Source organism: Urocitellus parryii, chromosome 4 (assembly GCF_045843805.1).
Source record: "Urocitellus parryii isolate mUroPar1 chromosome 4, mUroPar1.hap1, whole genome shotgun sequence".
Lineage (NCBI taxonomy): Eukaryota > Metazoa > Chordata > Mammalia > Rodentia > Sciuridae > Urocitellus > Urocitellus parryii.
The window spans coordinates 11,085,413-11,113,258 of NC_135534.1; the positions used below are offsets into that span (position 1 = coordinate 11,085,413).

At 48.1% G+C, this 27,846-nt stretch overlaps 1 protein-coding gene across 1 annotated transcript in view; it reads left to right on the forward strand.

Annotated features, from left to right (window-relative positions):
• Ahnak (AHNAK nucleoprotein) overlaps window positions 1-27,846 on the forward strand; it is a 96,494-nt gene that overhangs the window by 52,232 nt on the left and 16,416 nt on the right. Inside the window, exon 6 of the mRNA XM_026407531.2 lies at window positions 1,317-1,404. Within this exon, the coding sequence (XP_026263316.1) occupies window positions 1,317-1,404 (88 nt within the window). The remainder of the gene's footprint in view (window positions 1-1,316; window positions 1,405-27,846) is intronic.

Below are 27,846 nucleotides of genomic sequence, written 5' to 3' on the forward strand. Positions count from 1 at the left end.
AGATGCATTTTTATAACTGAAAGCTGGATGAATTAAAAAAAATAAAAAAAAGAAGAGTCCTCAAATGCTTATTCAACCAAGCCTTTCTGGAAAAGGCAAGATTGTTTTTGTAAAATAATTCATATTGGATTTATCTCTTAGAATTTTTGGAAATTTGTGACAAGAAAGAATCAGTGGGATGGGATTAATTTATGGACAGTTTTCAAGAGCCTTGGAAGTATTCATGCCATTTGTTATTAAAGAGATGCAATTATCAATCTGTTATTCATTCATCATTTATCTATCCAAGTAACAAACGTTTCCAGAATGCTGGGAACACTCTGCTAGGCTCTGGGACACAAAAATCTGTTTTTTTCAGCCCCTTAGGAAAGTCTAATGAGGAATTTACTTATTATTTACGGGGGAGAAAAAATTTAACTGGCCTCAACATTCTCCCTGGCTCCACAAAAAATATGGAGATAGGGAGAACAGTGTGTCTGTAGGAAGGAAGTGTGAGTCCAAAAATTCACCGATTTGAAGTTGAAGATCCTGACTTATTCACCAACCTCCAAGTTATTTCCTTCTGGGGAAGAGAATTTCTGGGGATGATAGCCAACTTGAGTAAAGACCTGAAAAGCCCCACCTATTAAAGCTATTGACAGCAACTGTGTTCTCCATGAAAACCAGGTTTCCATGTTGCCACCAGATGCAATTGGCTAGGGAATCCTGTTGGCGGGATTGTCTCTCCTTCCTGATGGTACTTGTCCCTCCAAGAGGGTGGCGACCCTTGGATTGGAACCCTGCCACATCAGGCTTTAGGAACTTCTGGCGGAGTTTATTGGTTGTTTGCCCTGTCCCGTGGAAGCCAGCTTGGTTCTGGACAGAGAATGGATACTCAATGGACAGTAATCGATGAGTCCCCCAATCCTGCTTCCTGACACATTACTCATTTGACAGCACATTGTTCTTCTGTGTTCAGTTGCGCGCTCTTGCTCGCTCTCTCTACCATTGCAAAGTCCTCGAGGACAGAGACTGGGTCCTCTGAATCCATGAGCCTCCGATAACATTGTCTCCTTTGTGTGAGATTCACTGAACTTGCCCAGAAGGATGTCTTTGAGCTTGTGCTGGGTCCCTTCTTAACATCCTTTGTTATCTCTTTTATAGCCAGAGCTTCCAGGCAAGGGAGGAACTTAGTCTGGGGGCCGGGGTGTGTTGGGGTGGGGTTGGAGGGGTGGGGTGTCTGGTGTTTTATATGCTCACAGTAGGCATTTGAGAAATGTTAATCGGTTGGATGATTCCCCGAGTGACTCTGTGATCATCTTTATCCTTATTGTTAGAGCACACCACAGTCATCAACCCCGGGATGCAAAGACCAGAATAAATCCAAGGAAGCCACCAGCCAAGCAGGGGCAGTTTCAAATGCAGGTGAGAGAAGTGTGTGTGGGGGACTGAAAGACTGATAACCTTAATTACAAGAACAATACCCAGAAATAGGGCTCAGGAGAGCACCTGCAGATGACAGCACCTTGTGGCACTAGAAATCCAAGACCTCCTTCTCTCCTTCCAGCTTTTGGAAAAGCCTGTAGGAAATGCACTTTCTATCCAAGAATCACTCCAGGACTCTCAGAGTTTCTTGCTTTGTAGGGCTGCCATGGAACATCCAGATGCATTCAGGACATGATCTGTAAAACTCAAGGCCATGGTGCGGCCGAGTCCAAAGGCCTAGAATTGGAGGGTTGGAATCTACTGCTAGCTGAAGAGTCCACCAGAGTTGAAGTCAAAGCCTTTCTGATCGTATAAAGGAAGTGCTTTCCCTGGTGGGAGATGCCTGTGTAAGGGGACAGAAGGGACAGTGTCCCTGAGGAGAAGGGACTGTGGGACATTGAAATCCTGTATTGTAGGGAGTTAGAATGGGGACTCCTGCCCAGTTGAGGCCATAGTTATATATTTTTTTGCCTTGAATAAAAATTAAACTTCTTTTGGGGGTTACTTGCAAACATATAAGAATCAGGAAATTTCACAGATAATATGGGAATTTATGACTTCTTAAAATTTCGTAATATTCTCTGAGCCTACATCCCACATGACAATGTCAGCTGGAGTAGAGTGACTGCACTGTCCCTGGGGAAATGGAGTCCAGGTTCCTCCCTATCCACCGGAGGCCCCTCCCTCCTCCATCCCAGCACCCTGTAGTGCCTTGGCCTCTGGGCTGACACCTCCAGGGGCCTGTGCATTCCCTTCCTCACCTCTCCTCCCCCCAGCACCCCTCTCTGCCCTGGATGACTGTTTCTGTAGCAAATACTCAGTAACCCGTCTCCCCTCCTCAAGCCCCACCCTGTTTTGCTCTGATTATTTCCTCTACCCAGAGACAAGGCTCACTTACTGGAGAGGGTCACTTATTCTTTCTGCTATCTTTTCTTCCACTGCTGAGCTTGAATAGCGTCAGTCTAAAATTATAAAAAAAAATAATAATAACAGATCATGTTATTCCCCTCCTTAAAATTCTTCAGTAGCCCCCTGTGGCTTGCAGGGTACAGTTCATGTCCTTAGCTTAGCACACAAGGCCACTGTGATCCCCTTCCACTGCTTGCACAGGGCACCCTTCATTCCAGCCATACCAAAATGCTTGCAGGTCCCCCAGATCTACCACGCTGGTCCCTGCTTCTGTGCCTTCATGAAGACACGTGGTCGCGTCTTCTCTGTCTTGCACAGCCTGCTGCCCCCTCTCTTACTGGTCCTTTAAGTCATCACCCCAGGCCCATCTGAGCCTCCCAGTTTGGACTCAGTGCCCCTTCTGTGTCTACCAGATGCAATTGGCTAGGGAATTGGCTAGGGAATCTGTGTCTACCTGAGTGCCTGGGCCTCCCTGTCTCAGCTCCCAGAGTGCCAGGCTTCTAGTAGCCTCCACTTCAACTGGGGGCCTGGGAGGGTCCTCGGCACAGGATGCCTGGCAAATAAAATAGGCAGATAATGGTGAGAGCTACTGGCTGGCTTCCCAGCGTCACGTGGCTGGTCAGTGCCTCGTGCCCTCTGGGAGCAGGTTCTGGCTTCTCACAGGGTTGGCCTTCCCGGTGCGGCACTCGCTGCTTCTATGATTCACTTCAACATTAAGTTGGTGACTTAGATGGGATCCTGTTCCTCTAAGGACTTGCACTGGATGCTATCCATTTCTTGTGCATTTATCGATCACCTATGAAGAGCCCGATGCTGCAAGAGTCAGAATTAAAGCAGCCAGTAGTAGGGATTCTGAATAAGTCCTGGAGCTTAGAGAAACGTGTGTGTTTTCGTCCTCACGAGCCTTGGCTGAAACTAAGGAGGAAGATTACAGTTCCTCTTGCCAGGGACGCCTCTTTTCCCTCATCAGGGACATTTCCTTAGAAACCAACTTGCGTGTCCCTCAGTTTGGTGGACTTTGAAGCTGGAGCTTCGTGTAAACATGGCTCCGTTGGAATGCCAGACACCAGCCTTTCCTACCCTGCCGTTAGCCTTCAGCTCTCTTGAAGTCAACTTCCCCAGGGGATTCTGCTATTTCCCTGAACATCTAAAAACTCATATGAATGTAGAGAGACTGAGTGGGTTTCCTCGGGGTAACAGTGCAGTGAATAAGCAGAAAATCAGAGTCACTGCTGGACTTGGAGGTCAGGCTGTTTACTCAGGCCAGCAGAGCTCTGACTGGTGACACAGTGTCCTGAACGTTCTAGAAGGTTTTAAGTGTGGGATGTCAGAAAGTTAAAGCTGCAAACCCATCCGGGGACGGACCCTGGTGGGAGGAGCCAGCTCTGGGACAGACCGACTGCTGGGCTTGGGTCTCTTTTCTGCTACTCTACCCTCAGGCTGGTTCTGGCTTCTCGGTCTGTGAGGTCAGGGAGGCCACAGCACTTCCCTTATATGATGCTGTGAGGATTGGTGCCCGTACACAGCTTAGGGCTGTGCCTGACACAGTAAGTGCTTAATAAATGCTAGCTGTTGTAATCACACCCTTTTACCAGCTTTGCATTGGAATGTCATCAGATTTCCCTCACCATCTGTGGTCCCCAGTGCCCCGATCCTGTTTCAACTCCCTTGCTCATCTGGCTTCTCTAATCGTTCTATTCTAGTCCTATTCTCTTTCATCTTGTTATTTTTTCTGAAACCGCTTCTATTTTCAACGTGGCCCTCCCCTCCCACTGATGTGCTTCTCCCTATTCCAAAGCCCTGTTGGTGGGATATTCCCGTACCTGCTGTTGACCACAGGAAAACTCCAGCGTAGTTTCTCATTTGTATTTATAAATCTCGGAATCCTTATAGGGCTTTGCCAGTGAACGGATATTTAAAATCTCTACTTAAAAAATGGTAATAACATGCATAACATATAATTTGCCATTTGTTCCTACATTTTATATTTAAATCCATTCTGCCACATCCATATTATGACCTTGGTAAAAATTTTGAAATATCTGGGTGTAGTGGGGCATTCCTATAACCTTAGTGATTTAGGAGGCAGAGGCAGGAGGATGGTAAGTTCGAGGCCAGTCTCAGCAACTTAATGAGACACTGTTTCAAAATCAGAAATAAAAGGGACTGGGGGTGTAGCTCAGTGGTACAGCACTTCTGGGGCTCAATCCCCAATACCCAAAACAAACAAAAAAAACTGAAATAACAAAGTTATTTTAATGACTTTTTGGTTTATACTCATGAAGTACATTCACAATGTTGTATGACTGTCAAACAGGGTCTGGCTAAATTGCTGAGGCTGACTTTGAACTTGTGTTCCTCCTATCTCACCTCCCGAGTCACTGGGGTTACAGGCTTGTTCCAGAAGGTATTCCATCTTCCTAAATTGAAACTCTAACTCCCTCTTCCCTCTCCTCCAACCCCTGGCTACAATCTTTCCACTTTCTGGTTTTATGAATCCGACTCCTCTAGGTCATCTCATGTAAGTGGAATCAAATGAGATTGGTCCTTTTGTGTCTGGCTCACTTTACTTGAATAACATCTTCATGGTTCATCTGTGGTGTAGCGTGTGTCAGAATTTCATTTCTTTTTAAGGTGACTATTCGGTGCATGTGTTTGCCACATTCTGTTCATCCATTCATCGGTGGATGGGCTCTCAGGTTGTTTTTAACCTTTTGGTTGTTGTGAATCGTTCTGCTATTTTATCTGTTTGTCTTTTGTCTCAATAAAAGTCAAGTTGCTCAGGATACAGTTGTGACGTCATTCTGGCCTCCTCTTATTCTTTTACACTAGATACACCATTAGCAACTCCATCCGCTCTACCGTCCGTATCTACAATCTGGTCCCTTCCCCATCTCTACCACTGCTGTCCCCCTCTGAGTCACTGCAACTCTCACTTGAATTATGGTCACAGTTTCCTAACTGGTCTCCCTGCTTCTTTTCGTTTGGTCCTGGGGGTTGACCTTGGGGGTGCTTTATCATGGAGCTCCATTCCCAGTCTTTTTCATCTTCATTTTTATTTTTATTTTTTTTTTTTGGTACAGGAGATTGAACCAAGTGGTGCTCAGCCACTGAGCCACATCTCCAGCCCTTTTTGCTTTTTGCTTTTGAGACTGACTCTTGCTGAGTTGCTTAGGGCCTCACAAAATCACTGAGGCTGGCCTTGAACTTGTAATTCTCCTGCCTCAGCCCTCTGGGTCCTGGGATGGCAGGCGTGTGCCACCACACCCGGCTGGTCCCTGTTTCTATCTTGGACCCCTCTGGTCCCTTCTTACCATGGCAACAAGGTTGATCCTTTTAAGGCATCAGTCAAATAATGTCATTCCTCACTCCTGACCTCCTTCCATGGGGCCTATCTCACTGTGGGGCATAGCTCCAGAGCTGGCTGTGGTCCAAGGCTCCCAAATGACCTGGCTCTCCCTGTTTCTCTCACACCATCTCTCCTTCCCTCATTGGGCCTTCTTGCTGTTCCTTGATCCAGTTGGCAAGCTCCCACCTCAGGGCTCTTGAGTGCTATGAATTATATCTGGAATGTCCTTCCCTGTGACAAACGCTTTACCCTACCACATCATCTCATGTGGAGTAACTACCCTCCTTCCCCTGATGCCAGGTACCACCGATGCTTTTATTTATTTATTTAGGGTACTGGGGATTGAACCCAGAGGCACTTTACTACTGAGCTGCATCCACAGCCCTTTTAATTTTTTTTTTTTTATTTTGAGATAGGGTCTCGAATTCACAATCCTCCTGCCTCGGCCTCCTGCCTTGGCCTCCCGAGCCGCTGGGATTACAGGTGTGTGCCACCGTTTTTCCTGGCTCCGCTGTGCTTCTTATCGCTTTCTTACTCTCTCCGTCTACTTATTGCTCTCTGGCACATATCAGTTCCCTAACGTATTCACCTTCTTCTCCCTCGCTGGAATGCAAATCCCGTGATGTTAGGGCTTTTGCTTCCTATCCTGTTTTCGCTTTTTGGGTCTCAGCTTTCCATCTATAAAGTGGACTAGAGAATCTCTAAGTTCTCTTCTATCTCTGACATTCCGCTTGGTGAGATAAGTCAGGAAGCCATGTCCATTTGGACACTGGGAGAAAATACTCTGTTAGTGCCAAACTCAGCGCACTGCCAATGAGGAATATTAATAGCAACGGCATTGACGAAGGTCTCTGTTCCAGGTTCACCTTCTCTGCTGGCCTTTCCTGAGGAGTCTACATAAAATCACATCCCATCTTTATCCCATTTGCCCTGCCTGACTTTTCTTCTTCTTGTTTAAGGAAATATGACTTTTTATTTTTGCCATACTGGGTATTGAATCCAGTACCTGTGCCAGGCAAGCACTCTACCACTAAGCTACATCTTCTGTCTTTTTAAAAAAATTTTATTTTGAGACAGGGTCTTGTGAAGTTGCCCAGACTGGTCTTGAACTTGCAATCCTCCTACCTCAGCCTCCGAAGTAGCTGGGATTACAGGCGTGCACCATCTCATCATTTATTTTGGTAATTTGCTATTATCTCTCTTTGAAATCCACAAGGAGAAGACTTCCTTGTTTAAGACTGTGCCCCCAGGCCTTTGGAACAGCATCTGTCATTTAGTGAATAACTATCAATTTCTACTGAATGATGTCCTCTGCTTGAGGTCCTATGGAAAGTGCTTTATACTTTAATCAATATGTGCACAAAGCAAGTATTATTATCAGCCTTATGTGATTGCTGAACAAGCAGAGGCTTCACACAGTTGGATAAATTGAGTATAAATGTCAGAGCCGGAACCTGAACCAGGTGAGTGAGACACCTGCTCAGCTTTGGCACCAATCATTCTTAGGTGGCTTAGAGTAGTAAATGCATCGGGGCACAGATGGATTATATTATAGCTCTGATTTTCTTGTGGCTCTCGGGATGGAATCCAGGGCCTTGTGCATGCCAGGCAAGTGCTCTCCAACTGAGCCACACCCCAGCCCACAGCTCTGATTTTTAAATCCCTTCTTCCCAACCCTGCTCTGTGCATGCCTTTCCTGGCTCTGACTCTACAGAGAACACCTGTGCAGATCATTTTGGCACAGGGCAAATTTCAGATTGGCTGGCTCAAAAGGGATCTTCCAGTTCCACCACTCCCCTCCCGTTTAAACCTGAAGAAACAAGCCTGAAAGGTTGATGACCCCTAACTCCTGCATCATTCTGAGCTGTGTATTGATTCACAAGTCGGCTGCAGCGTCTGGGTAAACCAGAAGGCCCGAAGCCCACCCCACCCTGGTAATCATCTCATGGCCCTGTGACCCTGGGCTTTTGAGGTCTCCTGTGGCTTGAGTGCAATTTGCTTTTAGAAGAGGCAGAGGCTGGCTGAGGTCCCCACCTTTGACTGGGGCTCTCTTTGGGAAGTGCTTCTTAGTATGAAAGCCACATCTTTCATTTTGGTGCCCAAATGCACCAGGAGGATGAGTCTTGTCTTCATGTTCCTGACAGTTTGTCCCCATTTTTCCCTCCTAGGTCTCTCTTTTTTTTAGAGAGAGAGAGAGAGAGAGAGAATTTTAATATTTATTTTTTAGTTTTCGGCGGACACAACATCTTTGTTTGTATGTGGTGCTGAGGATCGAACCCGGGCCGCATGCATGCCAGGCGAGCGCGCTACCGCTTGAGCCACATCCCCAGCCCCCTCCTAGGTCTCTTAAGGGTTAAATGGTATCAGGAAGAAACAGGGTGAGTTTTCCTGCTTATCCTGCACATCGGGAATGAGGAATATTTCAAGTTCATGAATGAGCTAATGCATATTGATGTGTCAGTTATAGATAAAACTTTCTGGTTCCTTTTTGTCACATATGACACTGCAGTGAATGGTTCAAGATATACTCCTGTGATATGGCCTCTGTTACAGTATGAGCAGAAAATTGGGGAAAGGAGCCAGATGCTGTGGCACACTCCTGAAATCCCGGCTACTCGGGAGGCCGAGGCAGGAGCATTCCAAGTTCAAGGCCAGCCTGGCCAACTTAGTGGCCAACCCCCAAATAAAAAGTGGTAAAGGGCTGGGGACCTAGCCCATTGGCACAGCACCCCGGGTTCAATCGCCAGTACCATAAAACAAAGCAAAGGAAACGACGAAGACCACAACTCAGAAAACTGGGGGAAAGAGTGTGGGGGAGGGACAGCGTAGCTGGTTAGAATAAGAGCCCTTATCAAAGGCTTTGTATGTATCAGCCATGACACAAATGTTTTATGTGACTTAATTTATTTATTCCTCACCATAACCCTGTGGAGTAGGTGCAGTTACATCCCCATCTTGCAGTGGGAGAATCTGAGTCACAGAAGGATGAAGTGACTTACCCAAAGTCCCAGAGAGCTGGGCAGAGGCAGGATTTGAGTGCAGACTGGCTGGCGGCACAGTCCTTTCTCTCCCTGGGTCCTGTGGCCTTGATGAAGGCTTCATGAAGGAGGAAAGACCTGAGCTGGGCTTTGGAGAAGGACAGGCCCCACGTCATGGAGACAATCTGAGTGGTGGCCCAGGGAAGAACAGGGCCCAGGTGAGCCAGTTAGTCCTCCAGGGAAGAAGAAAGTGACCTCAGCCAGCCAAGGGCATGTGTTGGGAGCAGGGGACGATGGTGGGGCTGGAGGGTGAGGACAGAATAGAAAAAGTCTTAGCCTCCAGGCGGAGGGATTGACTGGATCTGGAAGTGGTTTTGAAGTGTTGAAGGTGACTTGTTAGGAGAGAGGTCTGGGGAGGTTTCTGGGTGCCAATGTTAGGTCTGGGGGAGGAGGCGTGGAGGCAGGAAGAGGCTCTGACTCTAGCACAGGTTGGTGCAGGGATGAAGGAAGAGGGAGCCCCTGACACCTTCCTTCCCTTGCAGGTTAGCTCATGATGAGAATCAGCCCGGCAACCGCCCACCTGCTAGGTTTTCTGACAGTAATGCACGGAAGGAGCCAGAGGGCTTTGGAGGGAAGGCGCTGGGCCTTCTTCAGTGGAGTCTGTTTTCCCGTGGAGGCTGGTTCCCGCCCAGCCAGGGGCCGCATTGCATTCCTGGTCAAATCAGAAAGCAGCAAATCCAGGGGGGAGGTTTCTTTCTTTCTTTTTTTTTTTTTTTTTCTTCCTTCTTAAACTGAGGCAGAATTCCTTGCATAGCAGAGAGCTCAGGAAGGAAGGCCCTGTTCGGGGCTAGAGGTCAGAGCTTCCGAGTTCAGGGCCCACGTGGAAAGGGTCAGGCCCTTCGATGCTAAAACCGAATTTGCTGGATTCGTTTCCGCGTTAATATACCTGGAATGAGCTGGGTCAGGGTCAGTGATGCAATATAACCCTTGATCTCGATTTTCTCCCATCCTGAAAATATCAGCTGCTGAGTGAGTTTGGAGGAAAGATTGGAGTCGAGGGTACGGTGACGGTCACTGGTCCAGGACAGCTGGTTGCTGGGTCCAGCAGGCACCAGCAGGGTTCAGAAGGCTGACCTGCTTGGCAGGAAGCAGGGTGCGGGTGGGGCTTTGAAAGCCCTGTCTGCTGGAAGTTGGGGGAGGGGGTGTGATGCCCTACCCCAAACCCAGCAGAATCAAGTCAGAAGGAGCACCTGGTATCTTACTGCCTCTCCCCTGGATTCCACCTACCTGGAACCAGCCAAGCTTGCCATACTTTTTTCTTTTCTCTTTTCTTGAACTGGAGATTGAACCTACAACTAAGGTGTCTCTCCAACCCTTTTTATATTTTATTTTGAGAAAGGGTCTCAATAAGTTGCCTAGGCTGGCCTCCAATTTGTGATCCTCCTACCTCAGCCTCCCAAATTGCTGGGATTCCAGGCCTATGACTGGCTCATAACGTTTCATGGAAGCGAAAAACAGTCAAGATATGAATATTCCCTAAAGCTACTTTGGAACACTTTCAAGAACCATTTCACAGCAAAATAGGCCAAAGGACAAGATTACACACAAGTGGCTGGATCACCCACTTGGAGAGCTGGTTCTGGAAGAAGAATTTTGATTTCATGCCTCATCCATTTCACAGATTAGTGCGAGAGGAGAAGAAGGCATTGTTGGGAGGGACGGAGGCCTGGTACTTGTCTAAGAGGTTCCCCTTTGCTTGGTGACAGGCTCTTAGGGAAACATCTTAATAAAAGGGTCATGAGCAGCCTGGCAAGCTTCCAACCCTCCTTGTACCCAAGACAAAAAATGTTGTCCTGACAAAAATATTTAGGTAATTTCTTAGCCCGTTTACTGCTTTACAGACCCCAAGTTATGCAAGTAATGGACCACTTTAAAAAAAAAAATAAAGCTCTTAAAAATGTGTCCAGCTATCTTCTTACAGTAAGTGCTGAAGTCGGCGAGCTTTATAATTTCAACTGGGCCAATGAGAGTGAGACGCTTGTGGGCCAGAGGCCCAGGAGGGATTATTTTAATGTGATTTTGTAATGGCACACAGAGTCCACTCTTCTCAGCATTGCTAGGAGTGGTCAATTTGGGAAAAGTAAAAGAGAAGGAATCTTTTCTCATGATGTTCCCCTGAGATCTGAGGGTGAGTGAGAGCTGATCCCAAGTGTCCTGGGGGGAGAACTGGGGGGAAGGGCTGGGAAGGGACATCGTGGTCTAGTCTCAGGGCAAAGATACCTCAGGGGTTAAGCCCCACTCCCTGCTTCCAGGCTGTGCAGGATGAAGCTGTGGGTGGTAGTAGAAAACCATCTCCCCAAGACCACAGGGATTAGAAAATGAGGAGATAAGGAGGCCCAGCGCTTGCTCTTAAGATAACACCATCTCTGGACAGGAATTCCCAGGAGCAGAGTCCACTGAGAGATTCCAAGCTGGTTCCCTCTGGGATTCAGAGAGCTCTGAAGAAAATGACTAGCAAGGTTTCCTGGTACGCATCCCCCAGCCCTCACCACCTGGACTTCTTTCTCTTCCTCAATGTGTCAGGGGCCTCTGGGCCTTTGCACAGGCTATTCCTTGGCCAGGAATGTCCCACCACCCTCTCAGCCAACTATGCTCCAGGTTTCAGCACAGCTGTCCTCACCTCAGGAAGCCCTTGACTCTGGGCTTGGTGACATAGGCCTCTATAACTCTTCTGCTCCCTGGGGCCTCTCTCCTTCTCTAGGTTGTAACCCTAGGCCCTCAGATCAGCCCACTCCTTACCTGGGACCGATGTTTCCTTCTGGCAGGAAGCTTTTCAGAGGCCCAAGAGTGGCAGAAGGGAGACCCCTATTGTTGGCAAGTCCCGGAATGTTGGAATGCTGGCCTGCAGCTCTCTCTGGAATCCCCAGGACTCAGCCCAGGCCTGGTACCCAGGGTACGGGGTAGGCGCTTGAGGGTTGACTGAATGTCGAACTTGCCCCGTCAGCTGCTCACACCTGGCACTTTTTGGATCCCAGGGATTGAACCCAGAGGTGCCTTACTACCTAGCTGCATACCCAGTCCTTTTTATTTTTTATTTGAGATGGAGTCTTGCTGAGTTACTGAGGACCTTGCTAGGTTGCTGAGGCTGGCCCCAAACTTGCAATCCTCCTGCCTCAGCCTCCCGAGTCACTGGGATCCAGTCATGTGCCTCTGCATGTGGCCGTGACCTTCCTGTTCCATATCTCCCCTAACTGTCCTAGGAGCCATGTGAGGAAGGTATTAAGATAACACCAGAAGGCTCTGTAGGTTCAGTAACGTGGCTGAAGTTGCAAACCCATTAAGTGGTAGCAAGTCTGAATTCTTTGCAGGAAATGCCCATGAAGTTTTGAAATGCAAATCAAGCCTCAGTGAGCCACTCAGCCCCTGTCCTTAGCCCGTGCCCTTCACCATGCCTTTACCTGCAAAAAAAAAAATAAAATAAAAGACAGGAGGCAATGAGCCAGCAGGAAAACTGGTGTGGAATTGTGCAGCTCCACGCTGACTCCACCTCTAGTCCAGCCCCAGCAACTGTCCTGTACAAATGTGAACCCCCACACCAACAAGTTGCTGCCTCCCCCTCAGGAGATGGCCCACATTCTCTGAGTGTGTATTCCTTACTCTATGTCCAAAGTTTCTCTCTCCTCTCTCTCTAGATAGCTCACATTGTCCCTTGAGGGTGCCTCTGCTCTCCTAAACAAACCTTTGTCTGTGTCTCTGGGGAAAAAAAAAAAAGGAGGGAGGGAAATCTCCGTTCTTATAAATAGGGTGCATAAAAACCACTGGGGAGCTGGTTAAAAATGTAGGTTTCTGGCCTACAGTGACGCAAGCCTGTGACCCCAGCCACTCAAGAGGCTGAGGCAGGAGGATCGCAAGTTGGAGGCCAGACTGGGCTGTTTAAAGAATCTGTCTCAAAATAAAAGCTAAAAAAAAAAATAAAATAAAAAATAAATAAATTTAAGAAAGGGCTGGGAATGTAGCTTGATGGTAGAGCGTGCCTGGATTTAATGCTCAGCACTGCAAAGAAAAAAAAAAGTGCATTTCAGGATTACAGCTCCAAGATTCTGATTTGGTCATAGTTAAAAAAAAAAAAAAGGTAAAACATGCCTAACAGAATTAGCCATGTTAGGCCTCTTGAGGTGTACAGGCGGCAGGCAGTTCTGTGGCATTCTGCACGTTTGTGTCGTGCGTGGCTCACCGCATCCAGAACTTTTCCATCATTCCTGGCTGAGGCCCTGCCTTCCCCTCCCCCGCCCTGGCACGGCCCTTCTTGGTTCTGTGTCTGCGCTTTTGACCCCTCTAGCAACCTCAGTAGGTGAAATCACAGGGCATTCGCCCGTTTGGTGTCTGGCTTATTTCACTGTCATTGAATTTTAAACAAGGGCTTCTGGTCATCCTCACGCTGGGTCTGGACCGGTCTCTGAGAAATTATGGTAGGGGTTAGGAGGGGAATGAGGAAAATGCTGTCGTGGCGCAGGCCCTGAGGCTGGGATGAGTGGGGTGTGGGCTGGAGGCAGGAAGGAGGTCAGGGTAGAGGAGACGCAGGGCCCTGGGTGGGGGTTGGGTTCTGGCAGGTACTGCTTGGTGGTGGGGTGTCGGCTGAGGCCCGAGAGCTCAGGGTGGAAGGACACTGTGAGTAGTGGGTCACAGGCCAGTGTGAGGAGGAGCCAAGCCCTGACCCAGGGCCCTCATCTCTCTTTATTTATTTTATTTGGTACTGGGGACTAAGCCCAGGGGTCTTTGCTGCTGAACTCATGCCCAGCCCTTTCTACTTTTTATTTTGAGACAGGGTCTCACTAAGTTTCTTGGGTCCTGACTAAGTGGCTGACGCTGGCCTCGAACTTTGTGATCCTCTAGCCCCAGCCTCCGGAGCTGCAGGGTTTACAGATGTGCCCCACCACGCCTACTTGTCTCATCTCTCTTTATTCATGCTCCCTTTTCCTCAGCTCCTTTTTTCTTCTCGGTGCCCCTTTCTCCTGCCTGCCACTGAACGGGGAGCTGGGGCGGGCATAACAGGGCTCGGCCGGGTCCAGGCTTCCAGTAAGTGCTATTCGTTATAACTCAGAGAGGTTCTGGTGGCGGTGGATCCACCCTGGCTTCTTCTATTTCATGGTACTGCAATGGAGAGGAGCAAAGGGAGCAGGCCTCTCGCCCCTGAGCTCAGACAGCTTCTGGAGGGTGAGTGGGGGGTAGGCAGGTGTGTGGGGGTGGTCACTGGGCCAGCCTGAGCCCATGCTGCGGCCTCTGCTGGGTTCAGGTGGGTCTTGCAGGGAGTGGAACAGCTGCTGAAAGTCACGTTGCTTAGGGGAGAGAGAGGGTTTCTGGCAGACAAATGCCCTAAGAAAGATCCAGGCCACCCCCGTTGGTCTCAGTCCTTGACAGGTGTGTTCTTGATGCTGCCTGATGAAGGACCCTCCATTTATGTCCCTGAGACTTCACTCTCGAGTCCCGTGGACACAGGCAGCTGTGCATTGTAATCTGGAAGGGATTTTCACTGAAGTTGCTGGGAGGCCAATGGACCAAGAAATGATGCTTCTGTACCTGTTGGCCAGAACAGAGAAAGCAGTGCTTTGCCTCCTGAGCACAGACGACAGGATGTCCTTTTCGCATTGGGGATGTGAGAACACGGTGTGGCTTTGGCCCCTTGTACACAAGAATGGTAATGCAGTGCCCGGGGCACCCAGCAGTGCCCAGCAGGGCAGCGGCACCTTGCAGGCAGTGGCCAGCCAGCTGTACCTGGCTGGAATCCAGCAGCTGAAGGTTAGGCTGGTTGGGCTCCTGGAGGCAGGTGGGGTCTTCAGGAAGCTCAGCAAGCAGTGGGGTGTGGCCAGTGACCCTTGCGGGTGATGGGGGGAATGCCGGGGAGAAAACCACAGTAGATCCTTCACGGGAGCAGACTGGTTCTGCTTAGAAGGACGTGGACAGCTGTTTAAGACTTCTAGGACTAAGTGTGTTATGTAGTGTATGTCTTAATCTATATGTGTGTATGCATCAATGTGTGCCTATTTGCACATGCGAGCCTGTATGTGTGTATGTGTATTGCATATAAGTGTGTATAGGTATATGTACGTGTGTGTGTGTGTGTGTGTGTGTGTGTGTGTATTTGAGGCGTTGGGGGGGGCGGTTTGCAGGAGGCTGGGACCCTACCAAAGCTGTCAGATAAAGAGCCGTTGGCATCCGTGTTATTATTGTCAAAATGGCCCCAACTGGCCAGGTGTGGTGGCACTCTCCTGAAATTTCAAGACTCAGGAGGCTGATGCAGGAGGATTGCAAATTCAAGGCCAGCCTGGCCAATTTTGCAAGACTCTCATCAGCCTAGTGAGACCCTGTCTCAAAATAAAACAAATAAAAAGGGCTGGGGATGTGGCTCAGTGGTTAAGCTGAGTGGTTAAGTACAGTTCAATCTCTAGTATTCCTCCCACCTTAAAAAAAGAAGAAATGAAAATGAGAGGTATTCTCTTTCTTAAAAATTTAAATGTGGGCTGGGGTTGTAGCTCAGTGGAAGACGCTTGCCTAGCATGTATGAGGCACAGGGTTCGATTCTTAGCTCTACATATAAATAAGCTAAATAAAGGCCCATTGACAACTAAAAAAACCCCAAACATTAAATGTAAGATGCTTTTTAACCTCATGAGGTCCTTGATATTTTTCTTGAAGGTATTTTTCCTGAGGGTATAGAGATAGATCTAAACTTTGGGTTTCAGAACTAGAAATTGAACCCAGGGCCTTGTATAGGTTAGGTAAGCACTCTGCCACTTACATCCCCAGACCTTTTTATCCATTTGGGCTCCCCACCCCTGGATTTTTTTAATATTTACTTTTTTAGTTACAGGTGGACACAATATGTTTATTTTTTCATTTTTATGTGGTGCTGAGGATCGAACCCAGTGCCTCACGTATGCTAGGTGAGTGCTCTACCTCTGAGTCACAATCCCAGCCCAGATTTTTTTAAAAAATATTTTTCTTTAGTTGTAGATGGACACAATGACTCCACTTTATTTATTTCTAAGTGGTGCTGAGTATTGAACCCAGTGCCCACACATGCTAGGCGAGCGCTCTTCCCCTGAGCCACAACCCTGGATTTTTTATTTATGTTTCTGTTTTTGTACCAGGGATTTTATATAATATATAATATAATAAAATATATTATATATATATATTATATAAATATATTATATAAATATATTATATATTATATAAAATCCCTGGTACAAAAACAGAATATATATATATATATTATATAAATATATTATATATTATATAAAATCCCTGGGTTGTATTTATATATACATTTGAACCAAGATGCATGGCTACTGTCATCAGGAAGTTTGAAAGCCAACTACTGAACTGGAAGATTCTGAGAGCTTGGAAACATTTTCAGATTCCAAGACTCTCCCACAATAGGAAGCAGAGCACTTAACCACTGAGCCACATCCCCAACTCTTTTAATTTTATTTTTCATTTTGAGACAGGGTCTTGCTAAATTGTCCAGGCTGGTGGTGAACTTGCCATCCTCCTGCCTCAGCTTCCTGAGCCCCTGGGATTACTGGCGTGCGCCTGGTTTAGAGCTACTAATGTTTTCTCTTCCCCAAAGGAGAGGCTTGGAGAAGCCCCAGGCTGGGTCATCACAGGACTCTCCATCTCCCGAACCATGAGACCACCAGCCTCCCTGGTGCCTTGGGCACCAAGTCTTCATGACCCCACCCCACTGTGCCCCCAACATCCAGCTCACACTGGGGTTCTCTCTATTCTTCATCTTCTGGTCAGAGGTTCTCAACCAGGGTAGTATCCCTGTAATGCCTGAATATAGTTTCGATGGTCACCATATAGTGGTCAGAACAGCTTCCCACAGGGAAGAATCATCTGGACCTAAATATAAAAAATGAGCCTGCTGAGAAACTCTGCTTTAGGGTCGCTGGAGCCTTTTTGGCAAGTCAGAGAGGACTCTGAGAACTGTGGCTTCCGCATGGCCCCGGTGCCGGCGTCTCTGTCTTTATCTCTGCAGCTGCAGAAGGGCAAAGCTTTTGCTGGACCAGAGTCCTTCCTTGGATCCTTTTGGATATAGGTGTAAATAAAACCCGAAGTCCTTTCAGTTTGCAGAGGTTGACCACAGGTGAACGAGGCAACTGGTCTGTCCAGCGGGGAGGGGGGTTCAGTTCGGGAGGGATGGCAGCAGGCCCAGGATCCTTTATTATCTGTTTATGGTTGGAATTCACCAGCTGGGTAAGCCGGGGTGACTGTGAACAATTTGGTTGTTTAGAAGCTTTGTTTCTTTTCTGCAGGAAAAAAGGATGGGCTGGGTGTGGTGGCACACATCTATAAACCAAAGTAACCCAGGAGGCTAAGGCAGGAGGCCAGCAAGTTCAAGGGCAGACTGGGCAACCTAGCGAGACCCTGTCTCAAATTAAAGAATAAAATGAGGTAGGGATGTGGTTCAGCCGGAGAGTGCTTGCCTCGCATGTGCAAGGGCCTGGGTTCCATCCTCAGTCCTGGGCGGGGGGGGTGGGTGGGGGAGGAAAGGGGGTGAGAGTTGAAGGCTGGTGATAATGATCGGAGGCAAACACACTTATTAATCTTGCCTTTCTGGGTGACCACCCCTTAGGTTCTTTAATCAGCACACTATCATCATTCTGTGGTTGCAAGACAAAGAAGGTGCTCTGCCACCGAGCTACACCCAGCCCTTTTAATTTCTTATTTTGTTTAAAGTTGCTTAGGGCCTAAATTGACCTGGTTGGCTTTGAACTTGTGGTCCTCCTGCCTCAGCCTCCCGAGTCACTGGGATTGCAGGTGTGCACTATCGCACCTGACGATGAGTTGTTAAACTCTCAACTTTTGTGATTTTGGTAGCTAGGGACCAGAGTTCTAGTTGGGAGAGTTATTCTTTCAACCCTGTGAGGTTTTTCCATGCTGTCTTTGGGTTATAGTGGTGTACCCAGACGGGGGTGAACCCTGCTTTCTGCTCTCCCAGTCTTGTCCACTTTGTGAATTCAAGTGTTGTCACCTTCTCTGTTGTCACAACTCTCTCCTTCATGGAATTACCTATCCTTTACCCTTTCGCATGCACGTACAAACATTTGCCTTTGTACCCCTTAACTCCAGCTCTTGCTGTGGTGTGCTCAGGTGTATAAAATCCCCGTACAACTGGGAGTCTTTGACACCAACACTGTGGTGTGATCTGAGATAAGGCTGCAGGAAATGCTTTGTGAGCTGGACTAATCTTCAAAGGAGTGAACCATATCTGACAACTCAACTGGGCAAGTGGCAAACTTGAGCCACTGAATATATAGTGTTGCTTTCAAGTTTAAGCAGGGGATGTTGGCAGCTGTCTGAGAGAGTGTCCATCTGTCTTTTCCAAACCAATCACAAGCTTCTAACCTGATTTCCTTGGGTCACTTTGCCGGGTTTCTGTTCATGACTAAAAGGCTCAGGGGTCACTCCAGATGAACTGGGCTAACTGGGCTGCATGAAATAACCACACAAGAGACACAAATACCTTTTTCTTTGGGGTCGCTGTGACGGCTCCTCTGACCTTAAGGGTCCGCAGGAAGAGAGAGAGCAAGAGCACGCGCTGACCCCTTTTATTGAGGAGAAGCTATTCAAATGAGGCGAGGGGTCAGGTTTCAGGGGGCTGAGTCTATCTTCATGATGTCCACTGTCAGCAGGTTGACTGACACCTGGGTAGGCCACACCCAAGGGCACAGTAAGAGAAGGGGACACACAACCACTTCCATGGAAGATTCTATCCTGAACAGGGCAAGGGGTTATATTACAAAGGAACAGGTGAGCATAGCTTCATCCACGGGGCTGTAGCAAGACACACCCATGCACGAGACATGACCACATTTCTGTGACTGAGCGCCTCAGCACCCAGCCGGGGAGTGTGACCCAGTCACGTGTAAGGTGGGTCTCCCACATCACTTGAGCCTTTTTGGCAAGTCCGAAAGGACTCTGAGAACTGTGGCTTCCGCATGAGAAGTGGACGGGAAGTGGACAAGACTGGGAGGGCAGAAAGCACTGGGCGAGCAGAAGGCTTGGCTGTTTCGAGATGCATTTTGGGAATCTGCGGTGGAGAATAGAAACACCAAGAACTTAAGATGTTTACAGGATACACTTTAAAAAAAAAAATCTTTACATGTGTTATAATCATCACAACAACTCTTTTGTTGGTGGACATTTATTTAATTAATTTATTTATACGCAGTGTTGAGAAGTCAACCCAGTGCCTCACACATGATGAGACCACTACAAGAGTTTGAATTCTAGAATATCTATGTTACTTTCAAAGACATGCTTTAAATGTGGAGTAGGCTGCAAGGGATGGTCTAGGCTTTGCACAACCTTGAAGTAGGCCAGGTTATTTATTTATTTAGTACCGGGGATTGAACTCAGGGGTGCTTAACCACTGAGCCACCTCCCCAGCCCTTTTTTTAAATACAGATTTTTGAGACAGGGTCTTGCTAAGTTGCTGAGACTGGCTTTGAACCTGCGATTCTCCTGCCTCAGCCTCTCAAGCTGTTTGGATTACAGGTGTGTGCCACCATGCCCAACTAGACTAGGTCTTTATAAAAAAAAATACTTGGGGACCAAAATAAGCATATAAATGATTCATAATTAACAGGCATGTTTGTTAGCAGCTTATTATCCTACATAGTTAATATGCTTCCTTATCTTATACGGTTAATTTGCTTAGCAACCTGTGTTTAAGTGATCATAAATTCTTGATTAGGGGAGTGTTTGAATCAAGTGTCTTCTTTTTTTTTTTTTTTTTCCTTCTTTGCAGTACTGGGAATTGAACCCAAGGGCACTTTACCACTGAGCTACACCCTTAACCTTTATTTATTTATTTATTTTTTAAAGATAGGGCCTCAGTAAGTTGCTGAGATGGGCCTTGAACTTGGGATCCTCCTGCCTCAACCTCTTGAGTTGCTGGGATTGCAGGTGTGTGTTTTTGTGTGTTTTGCTTCAGCCATCTAACAAGTATTTATGAAACGCCCATCATGTCCCAGACCCTACAGATGACAATGAGCAAGACCAAGTTCTTTCCTTCCTGGAATATTCTAGAGAGGTGAAACATGAGGACCATTGGCAGAGGAGGAGGAAGTATCGTGACCCAGGAGCTGATGAGGTGGATATATGGGATCAGGGTGAGAGAGAAATCAAAGATGATTTCCAAATTTATAGCCTGAACATCTGTCTGAGTGGTCTTGCCGTTTACTGAGTTGGGGGAAATGAGGAGAGGAGGTTCTGGTAAGAAAAATCAAATTTCATTTTGGACATGTTAAGTTTGAGATCCTTAACAGGCAGCTGACGGAGACATCGAGAGCAAAGCAGGATGTGTCTAAACTGGTGTGCGGGGGAATAGTTGAGGCTAGAAATAAAAATTGGAGGTTGTATAAGTTTCTTAGGGCTGCTGTAATAGATCATCACTGGCTGACTGTCTTAAAACAAAGGAAATTTACTCTTCCGGTAGCTCTGGAGGGTACAAGTCCAAAATCAAGGTGTTAGTAGGGCCTTGGGAAGAATCAGTTCTTCCTTGTCTCTTCCTAGCTTCTGATGGTTGCTGGCAATCCCCGACATTCCTTGGCTTATAGCTGTATCGATTCCAATTTCTGCCTTGTCTTCATATGACTATCTTTGTCTGTCTTCTCTGAAGATAAGTCATTGGATTAGGATCCACTCTAATCCTGTATGACCTCATCTTGATCCCATCTGCAAAGACCCTATTTCAGATGAGGTCACATGCACAAGCAATGTGAATTAGCACTTCAGTGTGTCTCTTTGGGGGACACCTATTGCAAGGGTCCTTAGCAGGTGGTTTTGATGGTCACGAGGCTGGTTGGCATCAACTAGGGAGGACATGGAGGAACACAAGAGCTGAGAGCCAAGAACTGGCCCACGTGGCCCTCTGACAGTTTGGAGCCAGAAAAAGGAAAAGGATGTGGCAGAGAGGACAGAAAAGGAACAGCAAAGGTGGTAAAAAAGGAAATGCAGGAAAGCATGGAATTGGGAGGGCTATTCCTCAAAGAGTGGGTCCTGGATTGAGTCTGTCCACTTTAATGAGTGGATACGTCATTAAAACAGAGTAGGTGTTCTGCAAATTTTATAGCAATTTGACATTGTCCTATCATTCAAACAGGTACTTAGTTTCATTTATTTATCTATCTATCTATCTATCTATCTATCTATTTATTTATTTATTTTAGCCTACTGGGCATGATGGCCTATGCCTGTATTCTCTCAGTGACTTGGGAGGCTGAGGAAGGAGGATTGCAAGTTTCAGTCCACCCTGGGCAACTTAGTGAGACCCTGTCTCAAAAAATAAAAAGGTCTGAAGATGCAAGTCCATGATAAAACATTTCTGGGTTCAATCCCCAGTACCACAAACAAATTTTTATTGGTGCATAGTAATTATTCATAGGGTACAGTGATATACGTGGACAGTGTATAATGATAAAAGGGTAACTAGCATATTCACTGGCTCAAACATTTACATTTCTTTGTGCTGGGAACATTAAAAAATCTTCTCTTTTAGTCGGGCATGGTGGTACAAGCCTGTAATCCCAGTGACTCAGGAGGCTGAGGCAGGAGAATGATTTCGAAGCCAGCTTCAGCAACTTAGAGAGGCCCTAAGTAATTTAGCAAGACCCTGTCTCAAAATAAAAACCACAAGAGGGGGGTGGGATTGTGGCTCAGTGGTAGAGTGCTCCCTTAGCACAGGTGGGACCCAGGTTCGATCCTCAGCACCACATAAAAATAAAGGCATTGTGTTGTGTCCATCTACACCTAAAAAAACAACAACAAAAAAAAAAAAAACCCACAGGAGGTCTGGAGCTATGACTCAGTGGTTAAGCACCCCAGGGGTGGGGAACTCTTCTAGCTAATTGCACTTGCTTATTTTTCTAGTCATTCATTTTTATCCTCTTTCTCATTGGTCTTTAACCATTGAGATGTGAAAGTTTAAGGGTCTGGATCCTGCACCACAGATTGGATGTGATGGATCCTCCAAATTCCTCTGGGATTCGGCAGTGTGGGTGGTCTTGACATCAGATGTTTTATTGGCTCCAAGGGGATGGAAGCTTGAGTGGAAGATTTGACTAAGAATCGCAGACAAGAAGAGAATTCTGGACAGACAGAGCTTTGCCATGAAAAACTGAGGAAGGGGTTGGGAAGAGAAGAGAAAAGTGGGAGTGAGGGGAATATTTTTTATTCTCTAAGATGGAGGATGTTAGATCTTATCTGCCTGCCTGGGGGTGCTGATTTTGTTGAGAGAGGGAGGATGCAGAAGAGAGGAAGGTGCAGGACCTGCAGCCTGGGAACTGGGGAGAAGGGGGAAGATCCTGTGCACCTCCCTGGGGATGGAGCAGGCAGAGCCCAGGTTGAGCACTGAATGTTCAACGTTAAGACAGGGAGTTCGCTCCTTCAGTCCCAACCAGCCCCTGGTGCAGGGAGGTGAAAGCTTTGTTAGAAGGAAAGAGAGGTAGCTCTAGATCTTGTCTCTATTCTCTTGGTGACGTAAGGGGCGAGATTATAAACAGAAAGTAAGGAGGAGGAGGGAGGCTGGAGCTCAGAGAAGGCATGGAGTGGTCCCGTTGGAGAGGGGCAAAGAGGCAGCAGCATTTCCCAGGGGGTGCTGGGTGGCTACTTGAGATCTGTGGTCTAGATGACAAGCCATAGCAGTCAGCCCGTCAGCCCGATGGTGTGTGCTTTCTGCAGAGCTGAGCGGCTGACATCCTGTTATAATTAACTGGTTGGAACAGAGGCTCTGATTGTTGTTCTGAAATATGGCTAAAATGGATACATTATTAGAAGCACATTCCTGGAGTCCTGAGGATGAAAACAGAGCTATAAACAACGCCTTTATCCTTATCTTCCACTTCTCCCACCAGGCGCTGTTGGCGATCACAGGGTTGGGGTCCATCCCCAGCACGGTGGTGACAAACAATCGCACAGGCCTAGTCCTGTTGTCAAACTCTTTGTAACCAGGTCACCCGCTTTTACTCCTTCTGCTCATTCTCTTGGTGGATGTCAGATAAATACGACTTAAACTGGAGTAGGCCATTCAAGAAGTAGCAGAGTACGCATGTGGGTCCAGAGTTAGCACGGCTGGTCCAAGTCAGCCTCCGACTCTCTGTCGGTCACACTCTCATGAAGCTCATCCAACCTGTAAAACAGTTTTAGCATAAAAACACGGTTGCAATGACCTGTGTGGGCTGCCGCAGAGGGTGGGAGGACTTCATAGAACGCCTACAGGAAAGTGTCCTGCCTCAAAAGCCATCATTTGCAGCCTGGGTCTGGGACTTGTCTCAGTAGTTTCCAGTGCTTTGGCTTTAAGGGGACAGGAAACTGCTGGTCCCTGGGGCCTGGCATGGAGCTTTGAATAACTTCATTAATGAGGAGGGCTGAGGTGGCACACCAGAGACCGAGGTTGGGGATGGTGGAAAAGAGGCACAGGTGGGCTGGCAGAGGGACAGTTCTCGGGGTCAGATCCTGACTCGACAGGTGTCACCTTCACATGGGATTGCTGAAATGGTGTCCTGGTGCTCTTAGAATGCAGGGCCCGAGAGGCCATTTTAGAAAGACTTCTATTTACAAGTTGAAGTGTCCTTTGTGCAAGGGTTTCACCTTTGGCTGTTCAGGAAATTCTACTCCATAAAGTGACTCATTCATTCCCCCGAGGTTTCCGCATAGCCAGGCTTTTTCTGGGCCAACCACAGAGACATCAATTCCTGGAAGATTGTTCCCATTTTGTCATGGACTATAACTTGGAGGTAATATTTTTGAATTCTCAATTATGGAGGACTCAAAATACTTTTGAGGAATTAGTTCTAAAATCCTTGGGCATTGCCCGTCTCTTAGGATCCAGTATGAAAAGTGGCGATGTCTGGATTAAAACGAAGTTTAGGTTTCCTCTTCATTTACTTAAAAAGGCAATTTGGAGTCCAGTTCTTCCACCTTACGGACAGCTCCCCTCCAGGACACCCTAGACCACCCTGTCTCCAATGCCCCAGGGTCTTTTCTTCTTTCCTTAATCTCCCTCCACTAAAATTCTATCATGCCTACCTCTGCTTTCCAAAGCTCAGGGTCTGGTCTTTTGCTCTTATCTCACTACCCACTAAAAATATAAAGATATATACATATATATATGTGTGTGTGTGTGTGTGTGTGTGTGTGTGTGTGTATGGCTGGGCATGTGGTGCATACCTGTAATCCCAGAGAATCTGGAGGCTGAGGCATGAGGATGGCAAGTTTGAGGCCAGCCTCAGCAACTTAGGGAGGCCCTGTCTCAAAAAAAAAAAAAAATTAAAAGGGCTGGGAATGTAGATCAGAGGTCAAGCGTCTCTGGGTTTAATTCCCAGTCCAAAAAAAAAAAAAAAAAGATATAACAAAAATAACAAATTCTTAATTATTTTGTGTAATTCAAAGCGATTTAAGTGAAAAGTGACAGGGCTGGGCATGTAGCTCAGTGGTAGAGCACTGACGGGGGGTCAGGACTGTGTGAGATCTCAAAGAGACTTTCTGGTTCCAACACCCCATGATTCTCAAGGCCTCCCTTCCTCCCCCAGGGAATAGCCAGCTCAGGGTAGGCCTTTGCTGCTCTCTGTGTAGGGTGGTGACTGTAGGTTTGGGGCAGGGGACAGGCGGGGGAAGCTGGACCCATGTTCAGGGCCCCTGAGTCAGTTCCTGTGGTCTGATTTCATTTTTTCATTTGAAATGTTGTGAAATCCCAGATCATCAGCCACGCCCTCTGAGAACCCTTGTGCCTTACAATTCTAACCATGAGAGCTCTGGAGATGATTCCTACTGAGGAGCTTGGGAACCCCTGCTCCTCGCCCTTGCTGAGGATTTTGAAATGCGCTAGGCTGACCAGCCAACCCAGTTTGCCCTGGACTGTTCTGGTTTTAGCCTTGAAAGTCCCAGGTCCCAGGAAACCCCTGAGTCTCAACCAGGACAGGTGGTGGCCTCAGGGCCTGGCTGGCTTCCTCAGTGGGACAGGCCAGAGGTAAATCAGGGAACCAGCAGGATAAGGGCCTCAGATTCAGCTGGGGTACCGGATAAATGCACCCTAGAGAGCCTGGTTCAGTGGATAGACTCGGTAAGGATGAGAAGTCCACATTTAAGAAGCCCTCAGGTGAGTCTTGTGTTGATGATTCATGTATTACATCCCGAGAGACCCTGGGAGGGAGGCTGTGGGTGAAACACAACCAGAACCTGCCTCAGGGGGCTTGTACTGCAGAGAGGGGACCCTCTGGCCCCAGTGCACAGTGGAATGAAACGAGAGCTATAACACGAGCACCAGCCAACCTCGCCCCTGCCTCCCACTCTCCGAAGTCATTCAGTGCGTACAAAGCTTGGCTTTGTTCATTATAAGGGGTGACTTGGCATAGTCTGGCAGGATGCCTCGAGGAGGGTGTGTTAGTTGCAAGAAGAGAGTGTCCACTCCAGCTTCCCCCAGGCCTTCCTGTCTCAGAACAGGGAAGAGCCATCTTGGAGGCCCACTGTAGCCCTGACCGTCCAGCAGGATAGTCAGAGGGCGAGGCAGTGGCCAGGTGGGCAGTTGTCGGTTCTGTGGCTTATAAGTGAAACCTTTTCTAAAATGAATCAGTGAACGCACTCGAGTCCTCCAGGGCACTTGGTTATAAGGATAGGTCTAAGAGCTCCTGGAGGTCAAGTGGATCAACTGGAGAGGGCTTACTTGCTGGGCTCGTCCCTGTTGACAAAGGACAGAGAACCAGAGGTGTCCCTCAGGAGGAGAGCAAAGGAATGATGGCTACCTGCACCTCCTGCACCAGACTCCGCTGGAGGCTATGAAGTGCAATTGTTGTCCCTGCTCCCGAGCTACTGGATGACTGTGCCACCAGCAGCTCAGCCTGGCTGCAGAACATGAGGTTAGTGGGCTCCTGGGGTGACAGGCCACCACGGAGGTTCCAGGAGGAGCAGCCTGGAAGGATGGGGCTGAGCTGCACAACTGGCCCGGGAGAATCCGTCAAAGCTCATCTGGTCAGCCTGAGGGCCTGGGTGGAGTGTGGCCTTCCAGGGACGGTGCCACAAATGTCTCTGGTAGCCAGGAGCACGGGCTCTGGAGCCAGCTCACTTGGTTTGGAATCCCATCTCCGTCATTTATCAACTGAGTGACCTTAGGCATGTCATTAACCTCTCTTCACCTCAGTTTTCCCAAATGTAAAACGAGATATTAATGTTCCCCAGCAGGTTGGGAGCATCGAATGACATAAACACCCAAATAGCTCAGTACAGTGCCTGTCCTGTAGTCAAGGTAGCCTTCCTTGTTATTAGTGACAGAAAGTGACAAAGCCCGTGACGTACTAGTCTGCTAGGGCTGCCGTAGCAGAAATAACACAGACTGAGCGGCTTCAACAACCGAAATGTATTTTCTCAAGTTCTGGAGGCTGCAAGTTCAAGATCAAGGTGTCAGAGGCTCCGTTTTTTCTCAGGCCCCTCTCCTGGGCTCGCAGGCGACCACATTCTTGCTGTGTCCTTGCTGTGTCCTTGCTCTGCGCTTCTGCAACTCTGGTGTCTCTTTCTGTGTCCAAATGTCCTCATCTCATAAGGAAAACCTGTCAGATTGGATTAGGGGCCACTCCCACCGCCTCATTTTAACTTAATCCTCTCTTTAAGGGACCTGTCCCCCGATGCAGTTACCTTCTGAGGGATCGGGCCTCAGGGAGTCAACATATGAATCTGAGGGACGCAACCCAACCCATGGCAAGGGCCAGATTAACAGGCTCTCCCTGGGGAGGCCAGAGTCTAATGTGGGGCCCAAGCATGTCCAGGGGAGGAGTGGGCAATGCTGTGGTTGCCCCGGCAGCCCAGGGACCCAGCTGGGCCCCCAGGGCAGTGTGTTTGGGATTAAAGTCAGAGGGTGGGGTGTGCTGGAGCCTGGCAGCTGTGGTGGGGATCTACTGTGAGGGGTGGAATGGGGAAGCGAGCTCAGGAGATCCCAGAGCGGAAGAGCAGATGGGGCTCCAGAAGAAGCCTGAGTCTCACCCCCAGGGCTTGGGGCCAGAGTGAAAGGCAAGGCCTGGGAGCCAGGATTGGGACCAACCAACTGGCTCCAGTCTTCCAGGTTCACGAAACCGTCGTTTTCCTCAGTGGATCAGGAGACTTAGTGTTCCGGGGGCCAATTTGATAAGGGCCTGGCGGAGGTTTCAGGCCCTCCAAGGCCTTCTAGTGGATCCGGTTGATGATGCGTTTTCTTAAGAAATACAAATCCGAGCCTTTGGCAGAGATCTGGGTCGGGAGGGTGTGAGTCCTCCACTTCCTGGAGACTTTAAAGGACAGCGCCAGAGCTAACATGGACAGGCACTTTAGTTCACTGTCCCATGGTGACCTTTGCAGAGGTCACGTACCAAGCCCCCCTCAGCTCCTTCTCCACCCCTCCCTGCCACTCTCTCCTCCCCAAGTTGCTCTGTGGCTCTCCCTGTTGTCCTGGAAGGTCTGTCCCTGTGAGCCCCGAGAGGCCGTTGGTTCCAGTACTGCCCATCTGGTATCTCCTCGCTGCCCATCCCACTTCAATTTTGGCTAAAGGAGGAGTCCCAAGGGTGTGTGCTGGGAGGATATTGCTGGAATGAGGACCAGAAGTTCCAACTTTCATTATGAAACAATCCCGTTCCTTCATCTTCAACTTCTCTTTCACATTCTGTGGTGCTCTTTAACTTGTTTGGGTTTTGGACATCTCTCTGTTCATGGTCATTCTGAGGGTGCTGGGGTTGAAGATGGAATTCTTTTCAAATTCCTGGGCAGCCTCAGGATGAACTCAGAATTTCTGACTTGGAACATGGCAGAGTGTGTGTAGAAACAGCCCCACGATTGAGATGTGTCCTTGACACACAGTACACAAAAATCCAGACCTAGAATTCAAACCCCAAATCTGGTTTCCAGAGTCCCCTTTGCACCCACTCTTTTGGGTGAACTGAGATCCCTTGAAAGCTCCCTCTCAGTTCTTACAGACACTACATGGGAAGGCCGTGCTTCAGTGCCAAGTTCATCTTGGGTTCAAATCCTGTGCGTTGACCAGCTTGGTCTCTTGGGGGTATTTCTAGCTTTAGTTTCTTCATCCCTGAGTTATCCTGGGCCAGGCATTCAGCAGGTACT